The sequence below is a fragment of the Mastacembelus armatus genome, chromosome 18, assembly GCF_900324485.2.
Source record: "Mastacembelus armatus chromosome 18, fMasArm1.2, whole genome shotgun sequence".
Taxonomy (NCBI): Eukaryota; Metazoa; Chordata; class Actinopteri; order Synbranchiformes; family Mastacembelidae; genus Mastacembelus; species Mastacembelus armatus.
Window position 1 is genome coordinate 18,931,365 of NC_046650.1, and position 11,232 is coordinate 18,942,596.

At 45.5% G+C, this 11,232-nt stretch overlaps 2 protein-coding genes across 2 annotated transcripts; one reads left to right on the forward strand and one right to left on the reverse strand.

Annotated features, from left to right (window-relative positions):
• Positions 1 to 3,971: 3,971 nt before the first annotated feature.
• Positions 3,972 to 8,055, reverse strand: slc25a11 (solute carrier family 25 member 11). Its single transcript, XM_026323859.2, has 9 exons — positions 7,837 to 8,055; positions 6,456 to 6,608; positions 6,241 to 6,358; positions 5,972 to 6,060; positions 5,795 to 5,885; positions 5,395 to 5,485; positions 5,215 to 5,314; positions 4,953 to 5,004; positions 3,972 to 4,594 (listed from the first exon to the last, which is right to left on the reverse strand). The coding sequence occupies exons 1-9, from the start codon at positions 7,899 to 7,901 to the stop codon at positions 4,439 to 4,441; spliced, it is 915 nt and encodes a 304-aa protein (XP_026179644.1). The 5' UTR covers positions 7,902 to 8,055; the 3' UTR covers positions 3,972 to 4,438.
• Positions 8,056 to 8,663: 608 nt separating this feature from the next.
• On the forward strand, positions 8,664 to 11,178 carry LOC113140608 (motile sperm domain-containing protein 1-like). Its single transcript, XM_026324518.1, has 6 exons — positions 8,664 to 8,711; positions 9,170 to 9,495; positions 9,624 to 9,699; positions 9,913 to 10,187; positions 10,560 to 10,715; positions 10,810 to 11,178. Exons 2-6 carry the CDS (start codon positions 9,258 to 9,260, stop codon positions 10,836 to 10,838), a joined length of 774 nt encoding a protein of 257 aa, XP_026180303.1. The 5' UTR covers positions 8,664 to 8,711; positions 9,170 to 9,257; the 3' UTR covers positions 10,839 to 11,178.
• Positions 11,179 to 11,232: the final 54 nt, after the last annotated feature.

Genomic DNA, 11,232 nt, shown 5'->3' on the forward strand with positions numbered 1-11,232 from the left:
CTTTGCAGTACTTCCACACTGCAAAGTATCACAGGTATTGGCCAGCAGTGATTTGAGACATGCAAAACAGGTACAGGCCAGACAGGCAGAGAGGGAAGAGCAGTACTAGAAGTAGTAGTAGCAGCAGTAGTGGCATGAGTATTCCTGGTGTCAGCACTATATGCTTAGAAGTATCAAGCATAGTAGCAGCTTTAGTATCAGCAGTATTACTAATAGTTGCAGTGGTGCTAACAGAAGTAGTAATAACTTTTGCAGTACCAGTAATAATAGTTGTTGCAGTAGTACTATGTTTAGAGGTACTAAATACCTTTAGCAGTTGCAGTATTAGTGGTAGCTGTAACACTAGTGACAGTAGAGACAGCAGTAGTATTTGGAGTAGCTGTACAGAAGTTGCAGTAGTGGTTTTACTACTAGTAGTGGAAGTTTTTTAAGTTGTAATATTAGCATTAGCAGTATAAGCAGCAGTAGTCGTAGTAGTAACAGTAGTAAAGCTGCACTGCAATTCAGAAATATACTGTACATTGTGTGTGTTGTTGTATCTCTGTGAGGACCAGTATCAGTGCTGTGTAGGGGGCAGGACGGGACTCAGGTCTAACAGGTCCAGACAGGCCCTGTACATCTGTAAAACCTGGTCTGCCCGGACAGAGGCAGGCAGGGCTCTGACCTTTAACCCCAGGGAAGGTTTGAGAAGAATGTGAGAAATTCAGAACCTTCAGGCTGCTCTGAGCAAGAGAGGGAGCAAAGGAGTGGTCGATCAGAGGCCGACAAGTTTATACAAGCAGCTGCCTACAGTATGTATACCCTCAGGGAAAACACACACATTAAATCTGCGTTAGCATCACACACACACTCTGTTTGTCTTTGATGACAGGAAGTAGAAAGTCAACCAAGCCTCCTTCACTACATGTCAGAGTCAAACCTTGGACTTTTTCCTGCTCTACATTTATAAGGTGGTTAACGTCAGCTACCCGGCGGTACATAAAGTACTTCAAATTAGAAGTATATAAGGTAGTTAACGTCAGCTACCCGGCGGTATATAAAGTACTTCAAATTAGAAGTATATGAGGTAGTTAACGTCAGCTACCCGGCGGTATATAAAGTACTTCAAATTAGAAGTATATGAGGTAGTTAACGTCAGCTACCCAGCGGTATATAAAGTACTTCAAATTAGAAGTATATAAGGTAGTTAACGTCAGCTACCCAGCGGTATATAAAGTACTTCAAATTAGAAGTATATATGGTAGTTAACGTCAGCTACTTAGCGGTATATAAAGTACTTCAAATTAGAAGTATATAAGGTAGTTAACATCAGCTACCCAGCGGTACATAAAGTACTTCAAATTAGAAGTATATAAGGTAGTTAACATCAGCTACCCAGCGGTACATAAAGTACTTCAAATTAGAAGTATATGAGGTAGTTAACGTCAGCTACCCAGCGGTACATAAAGTACTTCAAATTAGAAGTATATGAGGTATTTAACGTCAGCTACCCAGCGGTACATAAAGTACTTCATATTAGAAGTATATAAGGTAGTTAACGTCAGCTACCCAGCGGTACATAAAGTACTTCATATTAGAAGTATATGAGGTAGTTAACGTCAGCTACCCAGCGGTACATAAAGTACTTCATATTAGAAGTATATGAGGTAGTTAACGTCAGCTACCCAGCGGTACATAAAGTACTTCAAATTAGAAGTATATGAGGTATTTAACGTCAGCCACCCGGCGGTACATAAAGTACTTCATATTAGAAGTATATGAGGTAGTTAACGTCAGCCACCCGGCGGTACATAAAGTACTTCATATTAGAAGTATATGAGGTATTTAACGTCAGCTACCCGGCGGTACATAAAGTACTTCATATTAGAAGTATATAAGGTAGTTAACGTCAGCTACCCGGCGGTACATAAAGTACTTCATATTAGAAGTATATGAGGTAGTTAACGTCAGCCACCCGGCGGTACATAAAGTACTTCATATTAGAAGTATATGAGGTAGTTAACGTCAGCTACCCGGCGGTACATAAAGTACTTCATATTAGAAGTATATGAGGTAGTTAACGTCAGCTACCCGGCGGTACATAAAGTACTTCAAATTAGAAGTATATGAGGTAGTTAACGTCAGCTACCCGGCGGTACATAAAGTACTTCAAATTAGAAGTATATGAGGTAGTTAACGTCAGCTACCCGGCGGTACATAAAGTACTTCAAATTAGAAGTATATGAGGTAGTTAACGTCACTTACCCGGCGGTACATAAAGTACTTCAAATTAGAAGTATATGAGGTAGTTAACGTCAGCTACCCGGCGGTACATAAAGTACTTCAAATTAGAAGTATATGAGGTAGTTAACGTCAGCTACCCGGCGGTATATAAAGTACTTCAAATTAGAAGTATATGAGGTAGTTAACGTCAGCTACCCGGCGGTACATAAAGTACTTCAAATTAGAAGTATATGAGGTAGTTAACGTCAGCTACCCGGCGGTACATAAAGTACTTCAAATTAGAAGTATATGAGGTAGTTAACGTCAGCTACCCGGCGGTACATAAAGTACTTCAAATTAGAAGTATATGAGGTAGTTAACGTCAGATACCCGGCGGTACATAAAGTACTTCATATTAGAAGTATATAAGGTAGTTAACGTCAGATACCCGGCGGTATATAAAGTACTTCAAATTAGAAGTATATAAGGTAGTTAACGTCAGCTACCCGGCGGTATATAAAGTACTTCAAATTAGAAGTATATAAGGTAGTTAACGTCAGCTACCCGGCGGTATATAAAGTACTTCAAATTAGAAGTATATAAGGTAGTTAACGTCAGCTACCCAGCAGTATATAAAGTACTTCAAATTAGAAGTATATGAAGTAGTTAACATCAGCTCCAACATTAAAGTGATCAACACAATAATCACCAATAATTATAATCCAATAATATCAGATCCATTCATGTGAAATCGGCCATTCTGCACAATGAGTACTTTTACTTTGGATACTTCAAGTACATTTGGATGATGGTATTTTTAGGCCTTTACTGCAGTAACATTTTGAATGCAGGACTTTTACTCTGTGGTATTTCTACTGTTACTGCATCAAGTGATTGCAGTATTTCTTCCAGCAGCGCTACAAAAGGGAACATTACCACATTTAATTGCCTGTACTTCATAAAGACAGACCTGGCTGTGTTGAAAGTAGTACGACAAAGTATTTGAACAGCTGTTGAACTAGAAAACTACAGAAATACTGCGAACGGCCTCTGACATGGTCGTCAGCAGGTCGTGAACATTTGAGCTGCCATGTACAGAAGCTGCAGCACAACATGGAGGAAGAGCTGAAGGTCACAGTGTTCATATGGAAACACACACACACACACACACACACACACACAGTTCGACGGTAACTGAACTCCCATTTTCTGAGTCAAGTCGAAAGGAGCCGACGCAGTGACAGAAGAGGAAGTGGCGTCTCGGTCACATTTTACTGCAGCCGCCATCACAGCAACATGTGTGTGTGTGTCCTTATATGGAAACACACAGACGTGAGTGTGTGGCTGAGGCGAAAAACGCTGTTATGGTGAGAACTGATTAAAATTCATATTTATCACACTGAAGCCACAGTCCTATGTGCACACCCACTTCCTGTCACACACTCGTACTTCCTGTACACAGGATTAACACACACACTCCCCCACCCTTCAGCTTCACGCTAAACTGATTTCTCCAACAAAAGCACAAGCTGTTTGCTCTGTGCTGTGTTTTCAGACACGAAGGCCGCCAGTCCCGAAAGATGAGTCCTACAATCCTTCAGCGCCACCTGCAGCCACGTCTGCATCGCTGAGCTTCAGCCCTGACACCAAAACAGACCCTGAGCGGTCAGAGGCCTGTGGACACACACACTCATTCAGGTTGTTTAACAGCTGACGGATTTTTATTTTTCAGTTTTATTCACAGAAAACAAAGCGACACAAAAACCACCTGAGGTCGAAACCGTTTATTCCTCCACTGTTACCATGGTGACCCATGCATCCCATGATGCTTTGTGCTGTCAGGGTGTAGGGGTCATAGTTTTACAAATAAGACTTATGGATCATTTGTTATTGTCAACATCACTAAAAGATGTTTGAACTCCTTCAGTTTATTTTACATTCTTTTCTTTACAAAAAGAATTTGAAGTTAAGTGTGTGTGGACCGGACCATGTGGGGGTGAGAGGGGGGGCGGGGGTCTGTCAGTAACATGGTTCACTCCTGTTTCAACACTGGCTCAATTCAGTGTGTGTTTAAAGGCGCAATCCCCCATTTGACTCAATGCCTGGAGACCAGGGGAGGTCAGTAAATGTGGGACTGCTCCTTTAAACCATGAATAGGTTTGTGCTGGAGTCCGTGTGTGTGCGTGTGTGTGTGTGTGTGTGTGTGTGTGATTGCTGTGCGTGTGTTTGCCGAGCGTTAGCGGTCCAGGACATAGGTCTTGTAGAGGCGGTTCATCTGCTCCAGGAAGATGAAGGTGAGGACGGTGTGAGGGCCGAGGCGAGCGTAGTACGGAGTGAAACCTTTCCACAGGGAGAAGAAACCCTCTTTGCCCACGACCCGGACCAGAACCTCCTGCCAAACACACCCAAACACAAAAATCACTCCACAGACCAGGAAACCGTCACGGCTGAGCTCAAACCTCAGACATTTAAAGCTCTGAGGGAAAACGTTCGAGGTAAAAGCTGGACTTACAAAAGGTTCAGGTCAATGTTCTAATTATGAGACAGTTTAAAAAGAAATGTCGTGTTTTTATTATTTAAAATGTGATTTACACAAAAACATTCAAGTTTAAAGTAAAATTTCATTTGAAGGAAATAAAAAAATGTTCTAATGTAAAAACATTTGGTTATTTAAATCAAACTAAAGATTTGACTGAACCTCTGAGGTCAAAGGTCAAACTGCAGCAGCACGGGGTCTCTACTGAACTCACCAGACCGTTCTTGTACTCGGGCTTCCCGTCGATCATCCTCATATTCTGGATCCTGAACACAAAAACACAGAGACAGGTCCCGTTAACCTCCAGGACCAGGTCCAGCACAGAGCACTCAGGTGGACTGGTTTTACCATCCACTGAATGAACCGGCTTTTTAAACGTTTCTCTGACGAGATCCTGAGAGTTGCTTCTTGAAGCTCACAGTGAACGCCCCAACCTCTAACTGAACCAGCAGCAGATGGACTTGTGAGACTCTCACCTGGTCTTCACGATGTCGACGGGCATGGAGGCCGCGGTGGTGACCAGGCCGCTGATCATACTGGCACAGAAATGACACAGGATATCGTCCCTGAAGTACCCTGAAACACACAGAGGCGGTTAGAGCTGAGCCGGTTCAGCCGGAGCCTGGTGCGGCTGAAGTACTGCGGCGAGCCGGTACCTGAGTCGAGCAGCGCCTGTTTGGACTGAGAGTACGAGGCCAGCTGGGCGGCGTTCACCACCACCGCCCGCGCCATTGTAGGAACACAGCCCTGTGACAAACAGTGAGCGTGAAACACAGCACGTCACTGACCTGTGACACACACACACACACACACACACACACAATCTCCCCATAAAACATTAGATAACACAAAGAAAACCTGCTGTTGGACTCTGACTGTATTTTCCATATTAATTGATTGATAATTATGGGACTCGCTCTGACCAAGCCAAACAGGGTAAAGTGTAATATTTGAGAACAAGACAAGGTTCCTCATTTGTTCCACAGAAGTTAAGTTCGGAGGTCAGAGTAGAACCTAAATATTCCAGTGAAACATCAAACCTGTGTGTGGACTCACCCTCCACAGTGTGGTCAGGCCTTCTTCTCTGGTGATGCGAGCGAGAGCGTTGAAAACGTTTGTGTAACCCCTCCTCTGGTCTGGAGGAAGCCTGACACAGAGACAGTGATGTTTACACTCTGTTTACACCACCAGCAGGGCAACAAACAAACACACACACAGCCAATGGAAACACACCGTCCATCAGCTGTCATCCTGATCAGAGCGACCTCTGCTGGCGTCCCGACAAACGCTCCTGTAGCTCCGGCTGTCATTCCAATCAAAGCCTGCAGGGGGAGCACTTCTGTTAGTGCAGTGCTGCTGCAGTGGTACTGCAGTACTACTGTAAAGACCAGTATTAAAGTGGTTCCAACACTTTCAGTACTTTGACGTTAGCAGAGCTTTCCCAAATAAATAAATCAGAACAGTAAACAGTTTTCCAGAGTAAACAGTTTTCCAGGCTGTACCTTGAGGAAAAAGTTTGGCGGCCTTCCGTCACTTCCGGTCAACTTCTCAAACAGGATGGTGTAGATTCCCAGGCGAGTCGTCGTGTAGGTCGCCTGCCGCAGCAGCCCTGCGGACAGACTGACACAGGTTTTCAGTAAATATCATAAACAACAGACGCAGCAGCAGAGGAAGGAACAAAGGAAGCGGCAGCCGCAGTAAACGAAGTGGTAGATACCCAGTGTAGATTCCCTGGAATCCCTCGTTCTTCAGGATGGAGAACAGAGCGTGGAAACTGGTTCTATATTCTCGAGCCTTCGTTCCCTGACCGCTCAACTGCATCCGGTTCTTCACCAGGTCCAAGGGCTGCACAAAGACCGTAGCACCCATCCTGGACAGATGCAGTCAGTCAGAAACGTTATGACGAAGCAAATATTCTTCTCTGAAACAACAGACAAGGATACGCAGACTGGATCTCTGGCTGTAGGATAAAAACCACTTTATGAGGAGGGTCAGCCTGAAGAAGGAACTGGAAGAGTCTGTGTGACTGACTGTAGTTTTCAGGTTTGTTATTTAACTGTTTAGATTCTTTACATTTGGAGTTCCTTCTGTTGTGTTAATAAAAACAGTCTCTGCAGGACTAAACGGTCTCCTGACGTCCCACATCAACAGATATTTGGCATTTCTGCTTGAAAAATGACAAAACAAGTATGTGATTATGAAATGAGTGACAGGCAGCTAAAACAGGTTCCTTATGTCGTGTCCTTGTTTCTAACCTTTATTAACAACACTGAGCACATTAGTTCCTAAATCTGGCCCCTGCTCTGATTGGTCAGGACAGAGCTGTGGAAACGTTCGCCTGAAGGAGGCTGGAAACACACACACATCACATCAGCCTTACTCCTTATTAGTTAGCTGTTTGCTGAGTCCGGACCTAAACCAGGACAAGTTCAGCCTCCAGACCTCTCAGGCCGCCTTAACTTAGACCAGGGGTTCCCAACCCTGGTCCTCAAAGAACCCTGCCCTGCTTCTGATTGGCTGAACACACCTGATCCAGGCAATCAGCTGTAGGTACAGCGGGGACAGCTGGAAACCAAGAAGAGCAGGGGGCCTTGAGGACCAGGTTTGGGAATCAGACTTAATACCCACTGTTAACTCTGAACAAACCCTTATGTTTACTAGTGACAGCTAGCGTTAGCCTGTTAGCATCACTGATTAGCCTACACACTGGAGAGGAGGGGGCTCCACAGATTTCATTTCAATAAACAAACTGTTCTAAACTGTTCTATTTACTACAATGTTCCCTCCGAACAACAAAGCACGGTTCCCCGTTCTGCTCCCTGGTACCAGCCCGCACACGGCTAGCTGCAGAGATGCTGGGGGGGTGCAATATTCTCCGTAACACCGGTGTGATGCCGAGCTCTGCTTCCAGTTTCAGTCGTGCCCTGTGGGTCAGCTCGGGTCACCGCTGGGTCTGGTTTGAACGTCACTCAGATAACTAACTGGGGCAAACGTCGGTTCGGGTAAATTCTGTGGGAACACGAATCGATGGGGCGCAGATTTCGACACAACACCATGACAGCTAACGCTGGCACGTTAGCAGGCTAGCTAGCACCTACCCGGCCAAACCCCCGAACAGGAACTTGATGGCCTTCGGAGAAGTCTTGGGCTTTGCCTCCGCCATGTCTCCCACAGTCGGTCAGTGGCGGCAGAGTCCCTGCTCGGATTCCCGCTGCCTGTAAGTCTCTGGGCCGCACGGTCAACGACTCCGTCACCGGTGCAGCAGCCGGGGCAAGGTGACTCTCTGGAGCGGGCACGTCCGGAGACACAACACCAGCGGACCAATCAGGAGCGAGCACGAAGAGTCCCGAAGATCAACGAACAGTGACTGACGTTTTGTAGAGTTCAGGGTCTTATTAGCAGCTCGTAAATCTGAACACCGTCATGTAATCGTCATCCGAAATTGTTTTTGTCATCGCTAATATACAAATATATAATAGAACCTAAATAGTACCTAAAAGCAACATCCGATTTAGCACAGATCAAATTAATTTACAAAAATAGAAAATAAATAATTTGACAAATGTGTATATAACAGGAATAAATAAATGAAAAAGAGATGTAGTCTATTGTCACATTTTTATAAACATCAAGGTAATTTGGGTTTATAAAACAAGCAAGTTCATTATCTTCGAAACAACTGAGGTTATCTTCTATATTAAGTGACAATAGAATATATTCATCAAATGTAAATTTAATCAAAAATGATTCTTTATTGGCTCCTATCATTTAACTTGATTATAAAAACATAATTATTTATATTATATATTAGCTCTTTCAAATGAAAACGCAGCGTCCCTAAAGTGACTGACGTCCTGACATCCAATGGAAAGACACGTTACTCTCTCCCGCATTCTGATTGGCTGAGAGCGTCCGGACGGGGTGGGATCTTCCGTCTGTAAACAGCTTGTTGAGGAAGAGGAAACATCTGTCGGTGAGTCGAGTCACAAAAGTCGTTTGTACCGGAGAAAGCTCAGCTCTGACACCGTTTGGCTCCTCTTTAAAAGCCGCTGGACGTTTCCAGCAGCACCGCGTGCTGTCTGCTCCGTCAGGTTTACGTCATTTACCGGTTATTAGACCGGTCGGTGTGACGTAGCAGCCAGCAGCTAGCAGCTAGCAGCTAGCTAACGTCAGCATCGAGAAGACATCCACCAACAGCACACTTCACTATTATTATTGTTGTGGTTGTTGTTACAACAGTGAACTACAGACCTTATGGCCTGTGTTTGTGTTTTTAAAAACAGATTTAACACGTTCAGTCAAACTGAGTTTAACAGCATTGATCAGTTATCAGTGAGGACCATAAAAACGATGCTCTGGAAATTCATTGTAAAACACATAAATTATAAACAATTATTAAAATATTAAATACAGGTTGTTTCTCTACAACAGGTGGGGATGCTGTGACATCACTCTGCGAGGCATCCAATGACAGTGCTCAGATCATGGCCGTGGGTGGGGCACCACACAGGACGGACCAATGAGGAAGAGGGAGAGCCATGACGGACAGGGACAGGGCGGGACGGCACAACAGGGGGGGAGGAGAGGGGTCAGAGGGCAGGAGGGGAGGGGGGAGACGGCAGGTGAGACAGGTGTTGCGTCCCCGCTGCCGGTCTTCCTGTTCCCCTCTGAGCTGGTGTTCTACCCTGAGCAGCGGAGCTCCCACAGGAGAGTGTTAACTCTGTACAACCCGTACAGCTTCAGGATCAGCTTCAAGAGTCAGTACCTGTGTTCACCTGTCTGACTGTTTACCTGTGTATTTACCTGTTCACTTGTCTGTGGATATAGTGCCCTCCTCTGGCTGTACAGGAGATAACAGTCAGTCTCTCTCTCTCTCTCCCTCCAGTGTTGTGTACTGCTCCCTCGCTCTACAGAGTGGTGGAGGCTGAGGGATGCGTCCAAGCCAAGTCCTGTGTTGACCTGTAAGTAACTGACAGGTACTTTATTAGTACTTTATTGGTGTTACTACTTCTGTTACTAGCATTAACTGCAGTAGAACTGTGCTGTTACTGTAAATCATTCAGTCTGGCTTCCTCCATAGTCCCCTGGTCTGGGATCAGCTTTTCAGTTTGTGCAGCCTCATGTCAACATGACTTGGACAAAACGTGACCTGTGGTGTCTCCTCTTCCTGTCAGGGTGGTGCGACACCTGGACGTCTCACCTAGAAACTGGGGCCGCAGAGACCGGTTCCGCATGGAGGTGAGAGGAGGAGGTCAGGTGGGAGGACGGGAGATCTGGGCTGAGCTGAAAGGGGGAGGAGGAGAAGAGGAGGAAGAAGAAGAAGAGGAGAGGAAGAGGAGGAAACAAAGTGGAGAGGAGAGGAAGATGGGGAGGCAGCAGAGGACGCTGTCTCCTCTTTCGCCTCTGCTGGTGCCCACACACGCAAACCTACAGCTGCCTACCTGTACAGGTGAGACTAACAGAGAGAGGAAACTTCCTGTTAAGCCACATCGTGCTTCATTCAGGGAGTGGAGGAGACAAATAGGGAGTGGACGTGGAAGAGGAGGAGACAAGGGGGTAAATAAGGGAATGAGGAAGGAAAGGAGGAAAGAAGAAGGTGGATAAGTAGACAGGGAAGGGCTACAATACTACATTACCCATGAGCCTCAGTGGCATTAGGAAGCCACTGTTTTTTTTTTTTTTTGAAGCTCTGATTGGATGTTTTTTCTGGCATTGCACTCTGGGATTTGTAGTTCATGTGGTTTGTTTCCTTCCCGTGTGTGTGTGTGTGTGTGTGTGTGTGTGTGTGTGTGTGTGTGTGTGTGTGTGTGTGTGCGCGCAGCTGTGCGCAGTGTGTCTCAGTGGGTGGTGTGTGTGTTGATGGCGTTGCTGTGTGTCACAGTGTTGATGCTCCCCCACCACAATGAGAGCAGCTCATTGGTTCCACGCTGCCTGCATGTGTCCACCAATCAGAAACTGGCCTGTGCCTACACCCTAGGTAACACACATACACACACACACAACACACACACAACACACATACCTTTAGTTTTTCAATGTGGGCGTAGTCTTATTCCTTGTCTGTCCCTCAGGTCTTCTCACCATGATGTTTCTAAGGTAACCAGTGACATCACTCCACCATCGCTGCCTCCCGTTTGATTGACAGCTGCTTATGGTTGCCATGGCACCACCCATCTGGCCTCTGACCTCCATGTGGTGCACCGGAGGGATCACACAGACACAGACTGTGTTCATCAACTCATCACACACATGAATGTAGTCCGACCGCTGGACGAGGTCCTGGTCAGTGCTGAGGGACTTAACTGACTCTATTGGTCGTCTCATGGGATTTAAAGAGTCTGAAGCAGGAGAATCGACCTGACAGAGGTCACTGCTTCAGACTCACAGGTCACCTGATGACTATAATGATGTGAAATAAAAAGACACATTGATGAGCTGTGGGACACTGAGTCCTTTTATTCTTTACTGTCAGAGACAAAAACAGCTGCAGGAAC